The 24,315-nt window shown below is 39.3% G+C and overlaps 1 protein-coding gene across 2 annotated transcripts in view; it reads right to left on the bottom strand.

The window, feature by feature from the left end:
- The window catches only part of SMC6 (structural maintenance of chromosomes 6), a 76,385-nt gene that overhangs the window by 44,159 nt on the left and 7,911 nt on the right, over positions 1 to 24,315 (bottom strand). Inside the window, exons 2-7 of one of the 2 annotated variants that reach the window (XM_040225011.1) lie at positions 17,487 to 17,632; positions 13,771 to 13,888; positions 11,657 to 11,762; positions 4,536 to 4,672; positions 3,842 to 3,903; positions 506 to 586 (exon numbers count right to left, since the gene is read on the bottom strand). In XM_040225011.1, coding sequence (XP_040080945.1) covers positions 506 to 586; positions 3,842 to 3,903; positions 4,536 to 4,672; positions 11,657 to 11,762; positions 13,771 to 13,888; positions 17,487 to 17,627 — 645 coding nt within the window. In that variant the 5' untranslated portion in view covers positions 17,628 to 17,632. The remainder of the gene's footprint in view (positions 1 to 505; positions 587 to 3,841; positions 3,904 to 4,535; positions 4,673 to 11,656; positions 11,763 to 13,770; positions 13,889 to 17,486; positions 17,633 to 24,315) is intronic. The other variant, XM_040225012.1, reaches the window with a different exon arrangement.

The raw sequence follows: 24,315 nt of genomic DNA, 5'->3' as shown, positions 1-24,315 counted from the left end.
ATGAAGGTAATACCATTCTGAATTCTCATTTTCACTGTTCTTCCATTCTTTAAGCAAATGTGAAAACAAAGAAAACATTTGTATCCTTGTTCTCAATGCACATAATTTTTTAGGATAGCAAACACCAAAACCATTCAAAATTCACACTGCAAGCTGTAGTAGTAGTCATATATTTTGTTGGCTTTTTAACGAGTACTACATAATCTAATATTTAAAAGTTATTATGCATGTATGGTCACTCATTCCCTTCTATTTCTACAAATGTAAGTTTTAGAATTCACTCTCTTTCAGAATTGAAAGCCAAAAACGTTACAGCAAGGATTTATCAGTAAAATTATACGTCCACCTTAATTTTCTAAATTAGTCATACAATATTACTTTAAATGGTGGCTTAAAAAAATACCTGGTATTTACTATATGACCAAGATTAATGTTCAGTATATACACTTAATTTATAAATGTATTCTTTCTTGGGTAGGTTTATGTTTATTTAGGTGCTTCTTACTTTGTACTTGTCTCCCTCATTTTTAGACTGCAAGAACTGCTTGCTCATCTCTTGTGTTAAAACAGAAACCGGATTATCTACCTGAAACAAACAAACAAACAAAAGATTATCTTTAAATATTTCATTTTAATGCCTTAAAGAGAATTGAACTAAGATACCCATTACAAGTGATCTATGCTGCCATCAGGAAGGCTAGGTACTAGCCAGAGGTTAGAGCATTAAATACACAAAAAGAAAATCTTAGAAACTTTAAATGAAAAGAAAATATTTCAAAATTTCATGGTAGTGAAACAAATACTACACCTATGGCTGATTCATGTTGGCAGAACCCAACACAACACTGTAAAACAATTATCCTCCAATTAAAAATAAATACTACAGCCAAAATTAAATATTCTCCCATTACATAAAGATATAAGAACTTTCTAAAGAATTATTTTTATTAGAAAGTTTTCATTCCTTCCACCTGTTTTATAGATATCACTCCTATGCTACTGGTTAACCATCAGATTACAAAGTTGGAAGTTCTCTAGCGTGTAAGCAGCAGACTTGGGCTCTTATTTGGCTCTGTCTGAACATTCTATGTAGTCTCAGGCAAGTTAATTACTTCCTCCAACTAAATACAAAAAGTCCGACTCCATTACTTCTCATCAGAATTAAAATGACAAGTATTGTTTATTTTTTGTACAGCATTTCTTCAGATTTCTTATTTCCTGTTATTTCTTCATGAGGAATTAAGAATTTTTTTTCCTACTTGTTTCAAAAGATTCACAGTTATTTCCCGTTTATATCTTTGGTATTAATTTGTGTAACTAAGTCGTGTCTGACTTTTATGTGAACCCCATGGACTGTAGCCACCAGGCTCCCCTGTCCATGGGCTTTCCCTGGCAAGAATACTGGAGTGTGTTGCCAACAAAGTCAGAAATAATGTCAAAAAATAATCCTGTTTGTAAAGCACAGAATATGAAGGATCAGCAGAAATGAAAAAATGTGTAACTCCTTTATTTTACCATGTGTAAAATACTGATTGTACTTTATTTAGTACACTCCTGGTGAAATTCTTTCTTTCAAGCAAAATTTTGGGTCTTCCCTTTCATGATAATAAAAAAGATTTACACATTTATAAAGAAATCCCTACATATTACATTTTTCTCATTATATAGGTAGCTCAAGCTTTGATTATCTTTTTTTTTATTTTTTTTTCAAACAAGGCCTGTGTGGTATCTTAATTTCACACAGCAACTAATTTCTTAAAACTAAGCTTTAATGACAGCCATTTTATCACCAACTTTGGATTAACAGCTTTGCTAAAGTTCATGTTCTTTTTTCCACATCCTCTGAAATGGGGTTCCTAGTTTTTATACTAGAGATTATTTTAAAATCTGGCACCCTTATATGTCAAGACCCTGGAGTAAGCAAAAGGCAGGCACAAACAGGTAAACTTCAGAGAATAAGTAAGAGCTATGATGGACAAATGCAACTGGGTACTTAAAGACATTAAACACCCTCCTTTCTCCTGACAGTTCTAGGCCACACCATACAATGGAAATACAATGCAAGTAACACATACAATCAAGCTTTCTAGTAGCTACATTAAAAACATAGAGACAGGTGAAACTGATGTTTGTAATATATTTTAAATCTAGTGTATCTAAAATACTATCATTTTAACATGCAATCTTGCCCAGAAAATGCCATGGGCAGAGAAGAGCCTGGCAGGCTACAGTCTATGGGGCCACGAAGAGTCGGACACGACTGAGTGAGACTGAGCACAACAGGTAGTCAGTATGAAAACTGATTTACTCCTTTGCATGAAGTCTTCAGCATCCAGTGTGTATCATTTCACGCTACAGCACCCCTCTATCCGGACTACCCACATTCTGAGTGCACAATACCCATCCTCATGTGATTAGTGATTACTGGATATTCAGTGTAGCTCTAGACCTTTCGCATTTTTGATCCATGAACTTGAATCTTTAGTTAACTGAATTGTGTAAGAAGAGAACTAAAGCAGTTATGATATCTTCAAATATTTCAGAAGAAAAGAAACATGTTTTTATATTCCCCAAGGAAGTGGGCACTTAAGAGAAAGAGACTTGATTCAGCTTTTTCCATAAACAACTTTTTAATAAATACAGTCAACTACACGGGTCAGCAGCTTCAGGCAGAGATCATTTTCCCACCAGCACCCCCACGGGCACCTGCTGAAGGAACACCTGGTGGAGACTGCACATGTGAGCGTGCGGTATGTTACAACACTGGATGCCCTTCAAGTTTCTCCCAACACCTGTGATTCCATTGACTCTAGCTTTTGGTTTTGCTGACTTCGGTTAACAAACTGGCCTGTGTGCTACACTCTATCTGCTTTTCCTCAGATTTCACTAATTATTTTTCTGAACCTGTGCTGCCCAACATGCAAGCTGCTAGCTACATTCAGCTTAAGTAAAACACAGTAAAACATTTGATTTCTCAGTCACACGTTTCAGACACTCACGCAGCTAGTGGCCACCCTACTGGACATCAATCATACCTAATATCTATCATTCTATCATTACAGGAAGTTTTTCTGGACAACTTGTTCTAAACCAAACTGGGAAAGAGACCCAGACACGTAATTGCTTTTTCCCCTTAGTGTCTAATCTTGGTGTTCTTAATCCTGGAGTTAAAGCGAGGTGATACAGTGGATAGAGCATTAAAACTGAACAGAGATATCTGGGGCCCATTACAGGCTCTGCCAGTAACCACGCCTAGACAACTGTCAGTGCAGTTACTCTTGCTGGCTCCCAGTTTCCCATCTACAGAATAAAGGGTCCAGATTAGATATTCCCCCCAAGACAACTCCAGGGCTAATGTTACCAGACTACCTGAGCCCCATTTCAAAGTCCTCAAAGTATCTTAGCAGAATGGACTCAAATCTTATCCACCTGTAGGTATGATGAAATAAATTCAAAATATATAAAGAAATGTTTTCTTTATCTTTCTAGAATAAATTTCCTTTCTACAAAAGAAACTTAGCAACCAAGTTTAGGAAACTATGATGCTATTCTGACTTGGACAGCAGAAAGCCAAGAAACTTTATTACATACATTTTATTAACATAAATTTTAGCATATATTACTATAGACAAGATATTCTTATATGTTCTATCAAATTAAAGATGTTATGTCTTGAAGGTTCCTGATCCATTAGAAGCTTACTAACAATAGTTAAATATATTCTTCCTGTGGTCAATTTACTCATATGAGGCCATTTAAATTCTTTCTATACCACAAATGAAATCAAACAAAAAGGTAACCAGCTGTATTTATTAATCTGAAACACAGATTTAGCAATTACCTGAATGTTAAAATGATCAAGAATTCCAATCAGTTCTTCTTTCTTAGTAGAAACCACAGCACCTAGTTATGAGAAACACAAAATGATCAGACTGTTTCTAGGGCAGTAATACATTTTTTAAAATGAGCAATTATTTATAAATATAAATATGAACTATTTTCCTGATGTCATTAAGAAAGGTACGTTGAATGTACACACATCTGAATGAACTGGGGCAACACACGTCACGACACAAGCACAGAGGAGGCAGAAGCACAAAGATGTAGTGACAGTGTTTCTCTACTTTCCAGAGCTAAGCATTTGCTCTTTTCTTCTCATCTATCTCTTTATACCCCCCTCCCCTTCCTTTATGCCCTTTTCCACCTTTCACTAACCTTCTCTTTCCACATGTGATAGTAACTATAGGGGTGAAAGAAGATCAAAACGGCATATAACAGACTGATCAAACTGACCCAAATTCTGCTACTCACAGTTTGGGTGTAGGATCCCTTGTGGTAATACAACAATGTGTAATATATGTATGTGTACATACATGTGCATACACACATATATGCAACCAACCAATCCTCTTACAAGAAGGAAGTTTCAAGAGATGAGAAGTATCCTTCCAGTGATACCAGCACAATCAGTGACCTCTTTTTAATTGGATGTTTACTACTAGTTCTCCAAAATAAAAGAGAAATTCATAACAAACCCGTTGCACTCTTCAGTTTGTAAGATCGACTTCCATCCATGCTGATGTGCTGTTGCACAATAATAGTGTCGCCATACACATTTCCTCTGTAGGCATCATCCCCTCTGTTCCTTAATGTTATTGAGATATCTGCTGAGCTAAAGCAATAAGGTTAAACTAAGTCACAGGAATGTACAGGGCAACTGTAACACCAACTTATAGTAATTTTCAACACCTCTCAGTGATTTGGCTAATTCATTGGAAAAGTAGCTTTACACCAGCAGTTGATGGCTGAGAGGCTACTATAGAATAATACTAAAGATACCATACAACAAAGATGAGAAGAGAAACTTTATAATAAAATAACTGAGACTATGCTATCCATAACAGAAATACGTTTTCACAAAATCCATTTAAGTTTTGGTTGTTTCATGTCTTGTAGGTAAGTTACACATTTTCCTATCTGCAATGTATAATCAATATTATACAGCCTGGATAATAATATTGCATATCAATATCATGCTAAATCACATAATAAAGCATCATCCTGACAACAGGTGTCTAAGAATGATGAAGTGAGAATTAAGGTGAAATAATATATTTTCTAAGAAGATGAGAATTAAGGGAAACAATTTTGATTCTTCTATTACTTATGCAACAACAACAAAAATGGCTAAAGTATTTGACATCAAGAAATGTAAACTAAATCTCAAAATTTCCTAAGGTTTTATTAGTATTACAAAAGAATTTTTTTCAAAGTTTAAAAGAAGTTTGAAGCATTTATAGCCATGTATATTTTAACATATTATGGGGGAGGAGAGAATCAATCTCTGTTTTTCTACTCTAAATTCTGTTAAAATAAGCCTTGGGAGAAAAAAATTTTTTAAGTTAATGAAGGGCATTAATAAATAAATATAATTTCTTCAAACATAAAAGCAGACAATATTTTCTCTGGTTAAAAATGAGTATCTGCCAAAAATGCTCAAGTCCTTTAATGTAAATCTGCTTTTGGTAATTAAAGGCTATATTAAACAGAACAAACTTGTTTTATTGAATTTGTAGTCATAATCCAAAACTGCTTCCATTTGCAGGAAACACAGGTAAAAATACTCAAGATGAATTTCACTGTGAACTTAGTAAATATCCTGAAGGGGCTCAGTTCTTGTTCCCCCCGTACATGTGTGCAGGGAAGTGCTCTCATAGACAGAGGGCTCAGCAGCCCCCACCCACAGGGACTGAGATAAATATAGAAGACACCGTTAATGTGTGTGTGTGTTAAATCGCTCAGTTGTATCCAACTCTTTGTGACCCCATGGCCTGTAGCCTGCCAGGCTCCTCTGTCCATGGGATTTCCCAGGCAAGAATACTGGAGTGGGTTGCCATTTCCTCTTTCAGGGTATATTCCCAACCTAGGCATCGAACTAGCATCTCTTACATTGACAGGCAGATTCTTTACCACTGCACCACTTGGGAAGCATATAGAAAGTGGATAGTAACTGAGCCAGATACTCTTCTTTGAAATTCAAATTAAGAAAAATTAGTAAAGCTCAAGTACAGTCTGTAGTCTAGTTAATAATAATATACCAATGTTAACCACACAGTACTTTGATAAAAGTACCTCAGGTATTTAAGATATCAACATTAAAGGAAATTGGGTAAAGACTATAGAAAAACTGTACTAGCTTTACAACACTTGTGTAAATCTAAAATTACTTTACAATCACAAGTTTTAAAAACAAACTCAAATTCAGACTCAATCAAGTGTTAAGAAGGTAATTCCTTGGAGCTACAAAGTTCTGAGCGCTCTGGGACTAGAGAGATCAATTTGGGGCATTATGTTCTAACAAGTACGAAGTCTGCAGAGACTACAGAGAGAAGCAGAACATAGAACAGTTAGGTTCTTGGGAAACCACCTGGATAAAGAACGACACTGAATCATGGATACTGGCCATGAATCAGAGACACAGAGAACTCAAGAACGCTTCCTTTCATGGGCAGCCCCACACACATGCCTGAACAAGGAGATACAGAATAGCAAAGACTCCACAGAATAGCAAAGACTCCAAGACTAAAAGAGCACACAGGCTCCAGGGTCGGTAAAAATAGTCACACACCTGCATGCCTGTGAGAAGAGGGAAGGTGGGAGAGTACAGCACAGAAGAGAAGGCCACTCAGCCTGGATGGGAGGGGAGTTTGGGGGAGAATGGATACACGTGTAAGTATGGTGACAGGTGAATGTCTGGGTTGTAGAGGCTTGGATTTAAAATGCAACACCTGTTTGAAGTCCGGACCCCTTCCTCCCCCGACAAAGGATTACACTCTCACAGAAAGAGTAAGTTAGAACTTTTGCCACTTAGCAGTAAGAAAAGATAACAAGGTTTAGAGAAAGAATTGATGGTTACTAGGGGGGAAGGGTGGGGGAAAGGGATAGTCAGGGACATGTACACACTGCTATATTTAAAATGGATAACCAAGAAGGACATGCTGTATAGCATGGGGAACTCTGTTCAATGTGATGTGGAAGCCTGAATGGCAGAGGAGTTTGGGGGAGAATAGATGCATGTATATGTATGGCTGAGTCACTCTGCTGTACACCTGAAATTACCACAACATTGTTAATCAGCTATACTTCAATGTAAAATAAAATGTTTTTTAAAAAAGTGCAGCCATTGAGGAGAGGGAGGGAGGTAGTGGAAAGGAAGAGCTGTAAGCATAAACCTGACGAAGGAAGGAAGACACAGATCCAGAAACAAAGACACAAAGAGCCAGAGACATAGAACAGAAAGACCCAGAGAGTGATGATCTTTGGTTCTGAGTCTCTCAGTTCCAGTCACTCCTGATCCAATTATGCTTCTTCCTTGCAGCTTCCAAGATATACATCCTACATGTTTATGATCTATCTCTTCTCAAGATACCTTGAGTGGCTTGGGGTGTGTACGTTTTCAATTGAAAATAGCAATATCTAACTAAGACAGACATGCTCCTGAAAAGTTCCAATTAATGAGCTTTTAAAGCTCTCTGCAGTGATTCTAATGAACAGTCAAGGTTGAAAACTATCAACTAAAGTCTATGATAGGGGAAGGGTATCTGGCCTACAACATAAAGCCAAAAATATTTGTAACTCATGAAAACATTTTTAAAAATAAAGTGATACCTCCCTTGATTTGCAAACACCAACTTTATTTTCCTTCTGAGCCACTCCTTGCATTTGTAAAGCTATTTTTACTACTGTGAGAGCTTTGCAGACACTGATATTCCACTACCATATGAATTCATAAGAAAGGCAAGTTATTTAAAAACATTAAGGCTTACAAAAAATACCGTTCATAATGACTGCTCAGAAAACCTATATAAGGAAACAGGATACCTGTGCTGGGACTGACTGCTGTCTCCCCACTTACTAACGTGGCTGGTATGGAATTTGGGTCAAGAGCCATAGAGCCCAGTGTCTATCACTAGAGAGACCCTTCAGTGAATAAGAGGAAGGACTACGGAGAGCTCCTCCAGAATGACAGCACATGTGCACACACACACACACAAGCATACACAGTGCTGCCCTAAGGCTGTGGCTTCATTTTTTGGGGGGGATCCAAAAACTATTTTTTATTTATCATCATGAAGATTTTTACATATTTAAAACTCAAACTATACACTTTTGACAAGTGAAATTTATGAAAATGCTACAATAAAGCTGTTTTTAACAAAAATTATTTTCTCATATGTCACTCCCACAAAGAAGTCACTGAAGTTCCTGTCAAAATTAGAATTTCTAGGGGTTTTGGTTCAAGATGGCTACAGGATCCCGAACTGACCTCTACAACACACTGAATCTATAGCTATGTATCGAACAACTTTCTCGGGATAAAAATAATTAAAAACTAGCTGAGCAAGTCCTATACAAGGGATGAAGGAGAGAAGGCCCACGTCAAAGTGGGTAGAAGAGAGTGGGACACAATGTGGCCATAAAATATGAGAACAAGGGACATGCAGCTTTATTAGACATTTACCTCTTGATGCTGCAGCAATGAGGGACTGTGAAAGTAATTAATAAAGAAAAGTCACAGAAAATCCCCAATGATAAGAAAAGACGCAAGTGGCTTAAAACAGAAAAAGAACAACAGTGAGAGGAAAAATGTAAGAGGCTACCATTTTCAAACCCAGAACAACAGATGGCACACATCTCTGGTCCTAAGAAGGGAAACCTGAAGTTTTTTTTTTTTTTACTTTTGTGTGCTTCTCCACATATATGTCTTATTTTATCCACCTGCACATATAAAGTTTAGACTTGCGAAGTGTGGCTTACAGTCACCAGGGAGGTGGGCCATGAAGGGAGATGGTGTAGAAAGAGCACAGGACGTCTAATGGTACTTAAGTGGAAAAGGGAAGTGCATGTTGGAGGGCCCCAAAGGACAATGCAACTGAAGTGCAGAGAGTGTAGGGTGGTGCTTGTTTAGTCACTAAGTCGTGTCCAAGTCTTTTGCAACCCCATGGATTATAGCCTGCCAGGTTCCTCTGTCTGTGGGATTTCCCAGGGAAGAATACAGAAGTGGGTTGCCATTTCCTTCTCCAGGGGGCTGTGGCTTCTTTCTCGGCTTCAGGAGACCCTTATCTGTACAGAGGTGCCTGTAGCATTGTGTATAGATGGAAACGAGGCACAAGGAACAAGGAAAATGCCATGTAGAATAAGGACACACCTGTTCCTTTTCTGGGTAGCTAGCTAATCTGCAGTACCTTCTGTAAACGTGACTAAGTCAATCAGGCATGTGTAGTATCCCTCCATAACCCACTCCCCCAATGCTACAGCTGATGTCAAAAACTGGCCTGGTGCCTAGATCCCAGGACTAGGATCAGGGAGGCTGAGGGAGGGAACAGTGAACTGAATCTGCTGAAGAATGTGAAGGGCTATGGGCCTGAGACTTTGGTCTCTCAGAGAGGAGGAGACATATCCTTAACTACTGCAAAGCCTCACTGGATGATCAGAGGGTGGAGCCCCAGGCAAAGAGCCTCTAGGCACATTCAGTCCTCTGGCTTCTCCTAACCATCTTAGAGGGTTGGAATCCTCTACAAAGGCAGCCTGGAGCTCAAGTGTCACAAGTGGGCTGTTTCAGATGGGGGAAGGGGGAGTCCTGAGGACCACCTTAAACCTGTGCCTGAATGACAGGCGCCCTCAGGAAAGATGGAACAGCCACACAGATTTTAGACACAAAACAAAAACATAATACTCAGTGAGCTAATTCTGTTTAAAAAAAAAAAAAGTGATGGCAGAATCAGAGATTATAAAATTAGAGAAATGTTATAGCCACCGAGTGTTTTAAATGAGGACGACAAGGACAAGAGGAGTAGGAATGGGTTTGGAAAAGCTGTTTTTAGCTACTTTTTCAGACAAGGTCAGTACAAAGCAGACTGAGCTCAGGTCAAAGCTTTTAGCTGTTATTACCTCTGTTTAAAATATTCTAATGTTCCTATCTACAGGCAGCTGTGTCCTTCAATGGTGGTGATTTGTACAAACTAGCCTTTATCCATCTTTCTTTTTTTAATGGCATTCCAAGGACAAATCTCAGAAAGAAGCTTCTGCTTGGGTCCAGGTACTTCCCATATGGAAAAAAAAATTTTAATCTTTAATTGAGACATAAAACAGTTAATGGTACAGAATAAAAAATTTCTTTCTGAGGTTTCTATTTGAAAGATCAACGGGTTATCTAGCTAGGTAGACTAGGTAAATACTTGGATAACTTGAACTAAAACAGAGTTGAGACCATCAACTTTGAAGTGTTCAAATAGCTAACTTTTGACTTCAGACATAATTTTCTTTAGAGACTGTGGGAGAGAAGACCTTGCCAGACTGGAGCCCAAATAAGGTCGGGAGAGACAGAAAACATGCTGGAGAATTGTTTTCAAGTAGTTCCATTCCAAGGCCATACAGCACGGGAAACAATTTTCTGTTTATCTTTTCCTCCCTCCTCCTAAGTCCACTTGGAACCTTGGCTTAGGGGTAAGATTCCTAACATTTCTGAGAAATACATAAGAAACCTGCAATCCTGATTCACATCACATCCCCATTCTGTTTTTTAGAAATCAAATGGAAAATGGGGGAAGTTAAATGGATATAACACTGAGCAGAAGGAAAGTCAGTTACAAGGGGGACAAAAAGACAATTGGTGTTAATTATCAAAGTTCCAGAAGTCCTTGGGCACCGAGTATGTGAGGGAGAAACAAGCAGTGGGAGCCGCCTCACTGTGGGAGCTGGGATGACAGTCTGGGACATCCAGTTCATAGGAGAAATGAGGATCCCTTCAGGGTTTTCTGAGGCTGAACTAAAAAGAATAAGGAGATCAGCCTGACAAGAGCTCCTAATGGACAAAAGGCCACAAGTCTACGATGATGCAAACCAGGCAATTAACATACAGTTAGGTGACGGTGAATGAAAGACAAACATTCAGCGAAAGAAACACAAACAGAAAGCCATACATGGTTGTTACATAAACATTCACAAAGGTCAGGATGAACTACAAAGAGGCTTGTGATTGTAGTCCTCACACCAAATTCACTGGTGAACCACCTGAGTAAAGCATACAAAATGAGAGACAGAATGCAATGCTTCTTTTTTGAATTAAGAGAGTTGGAGACAGAATTCTGTTTAGGGACACCTTGACTGGTTACTAATTCTGCTCTAGCTCACGTGGTATCAACATGTACTTGCTAAAGCTGGACTCGGGACAAGAGCCAGAGAAGTCCTGGTGGTCCAGTGGATAAGGCTCTGCACTTCCTGCAGAGGGCAGCAGCTCGATCCCTGGTCGGGGTAAGATCCCGCATGCTACGAGGCCGAAAAAATTTAAAATCCCATGTTCATAAATATTCCTTTAAATGGAAGTACACAAATCTATCACTGCTCATTCTTCCATAAAGGTAAAAGAAACAAGTGTCGGGGGGAGGTGCATGGCATTCAGTGACACACGCATTCTGTCAGGAGAGATAAAGAGGCAACAGTGGGGAAGAGAAAGGAATGACAAGAGATGACACCTGACACCTCTGCTCCACTTCTGGGAAGCCAATTCATTTACGACAATGTCTGCATGAATTGGGAATCTAAAGCTGCTTCTTATTAAAGAACTGAAAGATACATGTAGAAAGCCAACACTTACTTCTGTCCATCCTTCACAAAACCTTTTAAAGAAGATCCTCGATTAGTAGTGACAGCTTTTCCACCAAGACCAACTATGAGAGCTGTGAGCACCGCACTCTTGCCACCTAAAGAACAGGTGTTGAGGAAATCACATGCATTAGAGAGGGAGAAGTATGATTCCTATAATTTGACATAAAAATATTTCCCAGAGAAGATGTGAAATAGTCTAACCCTGAAAGGAAGTGTTACACTTCAATTATAGTTTTCTTCCAGTGCCAAAAGCAAACAAAAAGTTGTATATATCATGAAATATTTAGCTGCTGCTATTAGAAGGAAAAAAAAATCAGTAGTACACTTCAGGAATCAAATTTTTCCCAGAAATGGAAAAAAACGGTTGATAACTTTCCAACCTAAAATTCACAGTATCATCCTGACCTGTCAGATATTAAATGAACTTATCTTTCTGATTAACCCAAATATATTTAACTCATCTAATGTTTCTTACATCCTAGTTTAATTAAAATTAGATTTTTCTTTTCCCATAAATTCTCAGCAGCCCAAAACTATTTTTGACCCTGATTGCAAGCTCCACAGGGACAGGACCTTACCTTAACTCAGTGGCTATCTCCAATATCAGCCCATAATAGGCACTCACATATTTGCTAAATAAAGGAATTTAAATACGAAAAACTACCAGTCATATAGACAGATGTTTTTATATTTTGCGATATTTTGACGATTATTATTCCTAATTTGAGTATTCCTTTGCTCACTCTTTAAAGAGTATACTTTTTTACTCCTAACAGACAAAAAATATCACAAGCTAAAATAGCAAAATCTGTAACAGTTACCCAGAATATGATAACCATTTTCTCAACTCCACAATCAACCAAAGAGATCAATTCTTATCAACTCATCATCTTTCACAACATACTCTAAATTAAACCAAGTATACAACAGTTAACCCAATTTAGTTCCTGGGATGCCTTTCAAGTTCCTGTCCTAACTCTCTCTTTTTCTTCATTTCCAAATTCACAGCTTCCACCACCTGCATTAGATTAATACCTTCTCCATTTCCAATGTTAAGCTCTAACTGCAGAACCGACCAGTCTGTCTTTACTACTTGTCCTGTTTGACCTCCCCACAGCTCTGGTCCTTTGTCTGTTCTCTCCTTCTGAAAACACTTTTCTCTTGAGCTAACAGAGGAGGGAAAACAAAGAACAACTAAACAGACTACGGAGCTATCTGTACTAGTTTCATGTTCTAGCACGACCACAATCCCTGGACCCTGGCAAGCCCCTCTCCCTCTCTACTGGCTCAGTCAAGCGGCCAACATGGTTCACCACATACCCAGCAGATCCACTGCAAAGGCTGCCTAACTTGTCTTTCCAACTCCTATGTCTTCCTCTACGTCTCAGCTACTTCTTCCCCAGAAGATCTAAAAGATCTTTCATTTTTATTCAAGTACCACCAGAGATACCATCTCTTTTTAAAGCTTTCATTGGCCACATGAGTGAGAATTCACATTTCTTTCTTGTTTGGATTCCCATGGCACTTCATTCATGCTGCTACAACATTTAATAGATACAAGACACAGGACTGCCTCAACAGCAATGAGGGTAGCTTGCCCACTCTTCTATGGTATGAATTCCAAGGTACACAGATTCAAATCACTATGCATTCTAGAAGAGTGGGATTGGGAAGGAGTTGGAAGGGAGGTTTGGGAGGGAGGGGAGGGGACATGGGTGTACCTATGGCTGATTCTTGTTGATGTTTGATTGAAAACCACAAAATCCTTTAAAGCAATTATCCTTCAATTAAAAAAATAAAGTGGCAAACAACATGAAGGAAAGGTTTATTCCTCTTGCATAATGAACCCAGAGTTAATTCATTATTTTCTTAAAGTGTAGACTGGCAGCAGTCTATGGGGTCGCACAGAGTCAGATACGACTGAAGCGACTTAGCAGCAGCAGCAGCAGATTGGCAGCAAATACTGAAAAATTCATGACCACAAACCAGAGATCTAAAACTTAGCTGTATCAGCACTAATAGGCACCTATTTTAAAAAGTTAAAGCATTCTGACTTCAATGTACTGCTCAAAGTCAAATAAGAAGGAAGGCAAAAGCACTTACTTCCATTATTGCCAACAACAAAGTTGACATTAGAACCAAACTTAAAGGGTCCAAGCATCGAATGACACATGAAGTTTTTGAGCTGAATACTCTCAATTATTCCAACTTCTGCTGCTGTCTATGAATTTTAAAAAATGAGAGAAAACAATCAATCTAATTCAATGACTACAATCATCCAACTGTTTGTTAGCAGGAGAAAGATCAACAGTGCTACCAATGAAAAAAGTTACAGAAAGTACAATTTTAAATGTTAATTTCAATCAATGAATAAATGCATACTCAGTCACTAAATTGTATCCAACTCTTTGACACCCCATTAACTGTAGCCTGCCAGGGTCCTCTGTCCATGCAATAATACGGGAGTAGGTTGCCATTTCCTTCTCCATCAAATCTTCCTGACCAAGGCATTGAACTTGCATCTCCTGCATTGGCAGGTGGGTTCTTTACCACTGAGCCATTAGAGAGGCCTTCAATCAATGAGCAAATGACATTAATTTATATGATTAACTGCTATTTTTAAAGTCCTTATAGGTTCTAACAAGTATTTCACAGGGTTCTTTTTAATATGGACAATACCCACATCTTGAGTCAGATCACTTTTTGTTGGAGAGAGGCTATCTTCATTGGCATTGTGGGATATTTAATAGCATCTCTAGCCACTATCCACCAGATGCCAGCAGCACTCTCTCCTCCAAACCAACCAAACACTATATTCAGACATTGCTAAATGTATCCACTGCAGAGAGCATAGAATTATAATTTCCATATTGAGAATATGTCATAATTAAATTAGAGATGGTTCATATATGTTTTAACCAAGAGTTCGAAACACACTGGTCACACTTTGTAGTTAAAATATGAAAATAAATCAACTATATTTTACCAAACCTTCCAAATGTTTTTGAAGAACGTTTAATGTCTCTAACTTTTAAGTTATTTATTATAAAAATCTCTGGCTCTCTATCACTAAACAGCAGCTTATTAAAAAGCAGGGAACATTTACATCCTTATGTGAGTGGCTTCCCAGGTGGCTCAATGGTAAAGAACCTGTCTCCCAAGGCAGGAGACACAAATTCGATCCTTGGGTTGGGAAGATCTCCTGGAGAAGGAAATGGGAACCCGCTCCAGTGTTCTTGCCTGAGACATCCCATGGACAGAGGAGCCTGGCAGGCTACAGGCCATGAGGTCACGAAAGAGTCGGACATAATGTAGCAACAAAAACAAGCAGAATTCTGTAGAAATCATGGTTGAAGACTTTTTAAAAGTCTTCAGTTTAGTTTGATCTAATTGAAGACTTAGAAGTAGTTATAAAAAATAATACAGAGAAATCATGCGACTCCTTTACCCAGGTTCTGCCAAAGGTAAAATCTTGAAAGCTATGGTACAATACCACACCAGGGTGCTCATTTTGACAGTGACGCACAAAATATTCCAATCACAAGTTAACTGTCACATTGTCCTTCTAGAGCCCCATCCTCGTTCCTCCCCACCCACTCCTCCTTTACCCTGGCCCACTGGTCTGCTCTCCATTTCTGAGACACTGTTATTTGAAGAATGTTATATACATGGAATCAGACAGAATGTAACCTTTTGAGAAGCCTTTTTCCTTCACTCAGCTTAACTGTCTTTTGTTGTCTATGTGCACAGTTCCCTGCTTTCTACTGCTAAATAATATCTCAGGGTAGAGACGTCCTACAGCAGGTTTAACCACTCACTCACTGTATGACATCTGGATTGTTAGTTTTTGAGTATTACAAATAAAGCTGCTATGAACACTCATGTACAGATTTTTATGGGAAGATAAATCTTTTCTCTGTGATGCTGTGCTATACTTAGTCACTCCGTTGTGTCTGACTCTTTGTGAAGCCATGCACTGTAGCCCGCCAGGCTCCTCTGTCCCTGGGAATTCTCCAGGCAAGAATATTGGAGTGGGGTTGCCATGCCCTCCTCCAGGGGATCTTCACAACTCAGGGATCGAACCCAGGTCTCTCACATTGCAGACAGATTCTTTACTGTCTGAGTCACTGGGGAAGCCCAAGAATACTGGAGTGGGTAACCCATCCCTACTTCAGAGGATCTTCCTGACCCAGGAATCGAACCAGGGTCTCCTGCACTGCAGGCAGATTCTTAACCAGTTGAGCTACCAGGGAAGACCCTTTCTCTGTGATAGATACTGGGTTATATGATATAGATGGTTGCATGCTAAATTTCTTACAGAAACTGCCAAACTATTTTCCAGAGTGACTGTACCATTTTACATTCCCACCAATATATGAATGATCCACTTTCTTTGCATCCTTTCCAGCATATGGTATTGTCATTTAAGAGAGAGAGAGAAAAAAAAAAGTAGCCATTCTGATGGGTGTGCAGTGGTATTTCACCATGGTCTTAATTTGCATTTCCCTTGTGACAGGGCTTCCCTGGTGGCTCAGGGGTTAAAGAGTCTGCCTGCAATGAGGGAGACCTGGGTTCGATCCCTGGGTCGGGAAAATCCCCTGGAGAAGGAAATGGCAACCCACTCCAGTATTCTTGCCTGGAGAATCCCATGGACAGAGGAGCCTGGTGGGCTACAGTCCATGGGGTCACAAAGAGTCGGACACAACTGAGTGACTTCACTTTCATGACATGTTGTTCTGAACATCATGTCAGTGAGCTGTCTCTTTATGTCTTCTGTGCATTTTCAAATTGGATTCTTTGCTTTTAATTGTTGAATTTTGAGAATTCTTTATACAAACAAGATATTTGTACTTTGTTGGATATGTGATTAGCAAATATCCTGCTAGCTTGACTTTCCATCCTCATAAAAAGGTCTTTGCCGAAGAAAAGTTTTTAATTTTGATGAGGTCTAATTTATCAGTTTTTCATTTTATGGTTTGTATGTTTGGTGTCAAGTCTAAGAATTCTCTGCTGAATGCTAATTTGAACATGAAACCCAAACATTTGGTACAATTCTTCAGTCAAACCAACTTAAACTGAAGAGACCTTTTTTAGGAGTTTTTAAAGGATGAATTCAATTTCCTTGATAGGAACTGGTCCACTCTAAACTGCTAATCTATGTGTGCAGAGTTGTTAACAATATTCCCTTATCGTCCTTTCTTTTAAAATTTACTTTTGGGCACGCTGGGTCTTCATTGCTGTAGCAGGCTTTTATTTAGCTGCAGTGAGCGGGGGGCTACTCTCTAGTTCTGCTGTGAGGGCTTCTCTCTGAGACGGCTTCTCGTGGAGCCCCGGCTCTACAGAGAGCGCAGGTTTCAGTAACCGTGGCACACAAGCTGAGCCGCCCCGCCCCATGTGGATCCAACTCACATCCTCAGCGTGGCAGGCAGATTCTTAACCACTGGACCACCAGGGAAGTCTCCTATTGTCCTTTTGCTGTTTGCAGAGTCTATGGTCAAATCCACTGTTTCATTCCTGATACTGGCAGTTTGTGTTTTCTCTCATTTTTCCCTTTCATCAATCTTAGTAGAGGTTTGTAAGTTTTACTGACCTTTCCAAAGAACTACCTCTTTGTTTTATTGTTTTCTCTACTAATTTTTCCTAAAAATTAACATGAACTTCAAAATTAGGTGATTTTTACCTCACTTTTAAAAATTCATGTTACTTTTCCTCTGCAGCTAGCGACCGAGCTTTGGATACTGAATTAAGAATACAATATATAAAACAGACAGGAGAAAGAGGACAATCAAAAGTTATTAATTTTATAATTTTGCACTCACCAAAGTAGAGGTACCATTAGTGAAAGAAACTGTACATTCATCTTCGTCACATTCATCTTTATCAAAATCGTCTAATTCTTCTTGTCTTGGTCTTTTGGCATTTTCAGGAGAGAAAAAATTTTCTTCCTTTCTTTTAGCCATCAGGTCTAAACAAATATTACAGTGACAATGAAGAAAATCATGTAAAGCACCCATACAACTGTTCCATATATATATTAAAAAAAAACTTAACAAAATCAGACAAAGCTTAAATTTTAGAACTATATCCATTCATTTTCACTTTAAGAAAAAGTAAAATTATCATCTGTGTGGAGGGAGGGGGCCATGAGCCAAACAATGTGAGTGGTCACGAGAAGGTGGAAAGGTAAGGACACAGATACTCAAGAACCTCTGGAAAGGAACATATCCCTCCTGCTCTCTTGATTTTAGCCCAGGCAGACATGTCAGACTTCTCACTACAGAAGTAGACAATAAATTCTTGTTTTAAAAAATCTGCATATGCAACACTAGCTGATTTTACGTCAGAGGGATTCATGATGGAGGTTTTTATTGATACAGACCTATCTAAGTATTTTCCCCTGGAGAAGGAAAAGGCAACCCACTCCAGTATTCTTGCCTGGAGAATCCCATGGATGGAGGAGCCTGGTAGGCTGCAGTCCATGGGGTCGCAAAGAGTCGGACACGACTGAGCGACTTCCCTTTCTTTCTTTTTTTTAATATATTTTTTAATTATTTATTTTTTATTTTACTTTACAATTCTGTATTGGTTTTGCCATACATTGACATGAATCCACCACGGGTGTACATGTATTCCCAAACATGAACCCCCCTCCCCACAACATCTCTCTGGGTCATCCCCGTGTACCAGCCCCAAGCGTGCCGTATCCTGCATCGGACATAGACTGGCAATTCGAGTCTTACATGATACTATACATGTTTCAATGCCATTCTCCCAAATCATCTCACCCTCTCCCTCTCCCTCTGAGTCCAAAAGTCCGCTATACAAATCTTTCTTTTCTATCTAAGGATTTTAACTCCTAAGCTCACAAAAGGTAAACGGTTTTATTTGTGAAACTGTGTGTCTACTGATGAGATGGAATAATGCCTTCTGAACTTACTCCAGAGCAATCATCCAATTTTTATACATTATAAAGTAATATTGAATCATATAAAACTAGTACTAATTATTTCCCCCAAAGAAGCGTATTTGTAATGGACTGTATAGTCCATGTAGTCTCAAAGAATCTGACAAGACTAGTGACTTTCACTTTCACTTTTGCCTAATACTAGAAGAGAAGGGAAAGGCAAAGGAGAAAAGGAAAGATATACCCATTTGAATGCAGAGTTCCAAAGAACAGCACGGAGAGATAAGAAAGCCTTCCTCAGTGATCAATGTAAAGAAATAGAGGAAAACAATAGAATGGGAAAGACTAGAGACCTCTTCAAGAAAATTAGAGATACCAAGGGAAAATTTCATGCAAAGATGGGCTTGATAAAGGACAGAAATGGTATGGACCTAACAGAAGCAGAGGATATTAAGAAGAGGTGGCAAGAATACACAGAAGAACTGTATGAAAAAGATCTTCGTGACCCAGATAATCACAATGGTGTGATCACTCACCTAGAGCCAGACATCCTGGAATGCGTCAAGTGGGCCTTAGGAAACATCACTATGAACAAAGCTAGTGGAGGTGATGGAATTCCAGTTGAGCTATTTCAAATCCTAAAAGATGATGCTGTGAAAGTGCTTCACTCAATATGCTAGCAACTTTGGAAATCTCAGCAGTGGCCACAGGACTGGAAAAGGTCAGTTTTCTTTCCAATCCCAAAGAATGCTCAAACTACCACACAGTTGTACTCATCTCACACGCTAGTAAAGTAATGCTCAAAATTCTCCAAGCCAGGATTTGGCAATATGTGAACCGTAAACTTTCAGATGTTCAAGCTGGTTTTAGAAAAGGCAGAGGAACCAGAGATCAAATTGCCAACATCCGCTGGATCATCGAAAAAGTTAAGAGTTCCAGAAAAAGTCAAGAGTTCCAGAAAAAGTCTACTACTGCTTTATTGACTATGCCAAAGCCTTTGACCGTGTGGATCTCAACAAACTGGAAAATTTTTAAAGTGATGGGAATACCAGACCATCTGATCTGTCTCCTGAGAAATCTGTATGCAGGTCAGGAAGCAATGGTTAGAACTGGACATGGAACAACAGCCTGGTTCCAAATCGGGAAAGGAGTATGTCAAGGCTGTATATTGTCACTGTGCTTATTTAACTTACATGCAGAGTACATCATGAAAAACGCTGGGCTGGATGAAGCACAAGTGGGAATCAAGACTGCCAGGAGAAACAGCAATAACCTCAATATGCAGGTGACATCACCCTTATGGAAGAAAGTGAAGAACTAAAGAGCCTCTTAATGAAAGTGAAAGAGGAGAGTGAAAAAGTTGGCAAGAAGAAACTTAAAACTCAAACTTAAAACTCAACATTCAGAAAGCTAAGATCATGGCATCTGGTCCCATCACTTCATGGCAAACAGATGGGCAAGTAATGAAAACAGTGAAAGACTTTATTTTGGGGCGGGTGGGGGGAGGGGCTCCAAAATCACTGCAGATGGTGACTGCAGCCATGAAATTAAAAGACGCTTACTCTTTGGAAGGAAAGTTACAACCAACCTAGACAGCATATTTAAGAGCAGAGACATTTCTTTGCCAACAAAGGTCTGTCCAGTCAAGGCTCTGGTTTTTCCAGTGGTCATGTATGGATGTGAGAGTTGGGCTACAAAGAAAGCCGAACACCGAAGAATTGATGCTTTTGAACTGTGGTGTTGAAGAAGACTCTTTAGAGTCCCGTGGAGTGCAAGAAGATCCAGTCCATCCTAAAAGAAATCAGTCCTGAATATTCATTGGAAGGACTGATGCTGAAGCTGAAACTCCAATACTTTGGGTGCCTGGTGTGAAGAACTGACTCATTGGAAAAGACCCTGATGCTGGTAAGGACTGAAGGCGGGAGAAGGGGATGACAGAGGATGAGATGGCTAGATGGCATCACCAACTCAATGGACACGAGTCTGAGTAAGCTCCAGGAGTTGGTGATGGTCAGGGAGGCCTGGTGTTCTGCAGTCCATGGGGTCGCAAAGAGTCAGACACGACTGAGCGACTGAACTGAGTAGTGTCACTTCACTGTTCTCTAAGAAATAACCCAGGCTATCTAGGTTTTTTTTGTTTTTACTAATATTCCTTAAAATTTGTCTCTAGAAAATTAACATCATTAGGCTTTTTTAAAGATAAATGCCGCACCTTAACTCCAAGTTGATGGTCTTTTGTTGAAATGAAATGGTATGATTACTTGAACTGTTGCTTCCATTTTTCTCTTAAAAATTCTCTTAGAGCCCTAAAGTGATAGGTACCTAATAACTGTTTGCTGAGTAATGAAACATCCACAGCACAGGTAAAAAATTTCTAAGATACAAGAATATGAAAAATAGCTCTACTTTCAATCTGTTTGCTGCTGCTGCTCCTAAGTCGCTTCAGTCGTGTCTGACTCTGGGCAACGCCATAGATGGCCTCTTACCAGGCTCCTCTGTCCCTGGGATTCTCCAGGCAAGAACACTGGAGTGGGTTGCCATTTCCTTTTCCAATACATGAAAGTGAAAGTGAAGTCGCTGAGTTGTGGTCGACTCTTAGCGACCTCATGGACTGCAGCCCACCAGTCTCCTCCATCCATGGGATTTTCTAAGCAAGAGTACTGGAGTGGGGTTCAATCCGTTTAGGTGCCCCCAGAACTATATCACAGCAGGTTTGTGCCAGGTATCTGGGTAGCAGGGGATTAAATGAGATTTTCCCTCTTATTAATTCGGACTGAAAGATTCAACTCAGTCCTCAGTAGAAAAAAGGATAGTTCACCTTGATGATGTATGGATGGCAAGGAAGCCAGTCAGACATGTAGGTGTGTGCTGGGAGGCCAATGGAGTATGTTACAAAGACAGCAAGAAATAGATCTAAGTGGAAGAATAAGGACTTTAAAGCACAAATGAGAGAGAGGAGGAGGGCAGGGGAGAGATACATACAGTGCTTAATTTTTATCCACTGCCCTCCAAACTTATACTGACAGAGCAATTTTGCAGAAATATCAACTATCTATACATATCTTGTTGGAACTGTTTTGGGGAACTATCTTTGACAAGTTTTATTATGACAATGCATGCTTCATTAAGTGAACTGGGTAGTTTATCTTTTAATGCTCTGCTATCACCACTATGGCATGTCACTGAAAGGTTTTTTTGAAAGTGAAAAAGAACTAACCTTAAAACTATTAGATAATGGAGACTATTTTAATTTTATGAAATCATTTCAATTTCTTTTTTTGTATACTGGTTATTACAGGTTGACTATAGATTCCTAGAACAAGTCTGCTGTATTTTTATTTTCCAGAACACTGATAATTTAAAGCTTCAAATTTGTTACACAAAATTACCTTGTTTTGGACAATCCTCAACTGTGGTCCTGATTCCTTTCACGTCAATTCTATTTAATTAATCTTTTTTCTCCCCAAAGTAGCTATTTACGTTTATCAAATCTAGTTTTTCTTTAACAAAAATATTTTAATATTTACTCATATATTTTTCGACAATCCAATATAAGAGTTATGCAGTGGAGCTGGAGTTCAGAATTCTTTGACCCAAAGTGCAAGTTGAAAAAAGCAATCAGAAACTTCCATTTCTAGGAAGGTGGAATAGATATATTTTCCCTATTCCTCTTGCTTAGTAAAATATTCTTGAAAATTATATACTATAAAACAAGCAAGTCCGGCGTTGCCGCGGAATTCCCGTGGTCCATGGACGTGTTTGGCTTTAGAGATGAAGAGCGAAAGTGAATAGAGGGTTTCTGGAGACTTAAGCTAAGCTCAGGGTAACAAGGAAAGGAGGACGTGGGGCTGTCAGTGGGGCAAGATTGCGTTTGCGATCCCAGATGACAGACCTGTAAAGACTGAGCAGACCTTTGACTGACAAGACGGGATGCTCAGTTAGACCATCACAGCCTGCAACTAGGACTTCATTTTTAACTCAGGTGGTGTTCCTGTGGTTTGTATTTTAGGTGATGACTCTGGCTACTGTGAGAAAATGGAATTGAGGAGTGGCAAGACTAATGGAAGGAAAACCAGTTAGGCCATCATTGTAGTAATCCAAGGAAAAGAAGATGGCAGCCTGTACTAGGGCTTGCCAATGTGGATGGAAATATAAATCCCAGAAGAATTCAGGAAGTAGAACTGGCAAGATTTGACAACTGAATTGGAAGGGCAGAGGTGAGAGAAATAAAGGGTAGAGTTCCATAAACAAGTTTTAGTGAAGACCCTATTTGCTATCGTTATGTTCACAGCCTGGAAGTTCTTAAGTCACTGTAGATGCTTGATAAATATCTGCTAAGTGAGAGTTTTCTGGCTTGAGCCTGGATAAATGGAATGCCATTTTCTGATTTAGGAAATGTAGAGGTGAACTCACTGGGGGAGGTGGCTGATGATTGAGTTTTGGATGTGTCTAGCTCAAGATGCCTGTGGGAGATACACATGAAAATGGCAGATACAATGCAACTGGGAAAAATCTCAGACATGTTCTTTGTATACTTCAAAAAAATAAAGGTTTATATTTTGTTGAAAAAAAAAAAAAAAAAAAAAAAACAAGCATAACAAAACTCTGAAAAAGGCGGCAGAGAAGCCAGCCATAGAATGAGTGGCAGACTTGATATTCAAAGTGTGGTCCAAGGACCAGCAAGCAGCATCTACATCTCCTAGGAAGCTCACAATCCAAGGAAAGATGTCACGGTGGTTCACTGAGTTTTTGTTTTCCCTCAACTACTGCAGACTTGGAAAAGCCAGCAACAGGGGAAACACCAAGAGGTGCAGGGGGAAACAAAAGGCTTAATGAAAGCCTGTTCTCTCCAGACAAAAGGCCAGGAAAAGGAAGTCTAACAAGAAGACTTTCAGACAATAATCACTCTAGTCAAATACCATTAAAAGAACTGTTGTCCCTTCCTCACCACCCCCTGCATCAGCAAAGGTCAAGTGGGTAGTGTGGACCTCCTTTTGGTGATGCTAAAAGGAGGCATCTCAACATCCCATCTGGGCCAGAGTCAGACAAGGCTATGCAGGCCAAGTAGGGAGGCATGATAGGGGCATCTGATGAAGAACCTAGAGGTCTATCCATAAGAGGGTGTAACAGGATGCTATATTTACTCCCATTCCCCACTGGAGGTATCAGAGAAGGCCTTTTACCAGTGCCTAGAGAAGTGAGGTGCACACCCCAGCCCAACAGCCACCTCAAGCCATGGAAAGAGCTCTGGTCAAGTTCCAGATATGAGTCTCTATGTCCACGACCTAAGAAAACCAGAGGGCAGCAGTTCTCAAAGGTTGCAGTGTCTTAAAAAGCACCAAGGACCTCAGAGGGCTTTTGCTTCTATCGATATTGACCATATTATAAATTAAAACTGAAAAAAAAATTAAAACAACCACAAGTACACATTGTATCAGCCATCAGAGCAGACATCATCACACGTCTATAATCTCTAGAAAACACCACTGTGTAGTCACAAGTGAATGAAAGTAAAAAAGGGAAATAACATCTTATGATTATTATGAGAACAACTTTGATCTTGTAGCCCCTCTGAAACAGTCTCATAGAACCCTGGACTACATTCGGCAAACTGCTACTGCAGGGAATACTATAAGCATGCCCATAACATACTGCCATAAATGACAAGGCACAGCTACCAGTAATAAAGTTAGGGCAGCAGAGAAGCCAGCCATAGAATGAGTGGCAGACTTGATATTCAAAGT

Source organism: Oryx dammah, unplaced genomic scaffold, assembly GCF_014754425.2.
Source record: "Oryx dammah isolate SB20612 unplaced genomic scaffold, SCBI_Odam_1.1 HiC_scaffold_25, whole genome shotgun sequence".
NCBI classification, from domain to species: Eukaryota; Metazoa; Chordata; class Mammalia; order Artiodactyla; family Bovidae; genus Oryx; species Oryx dammah.
This window is presented reverse-complemented; position numbering and strand designations above follow the sequence as displayed.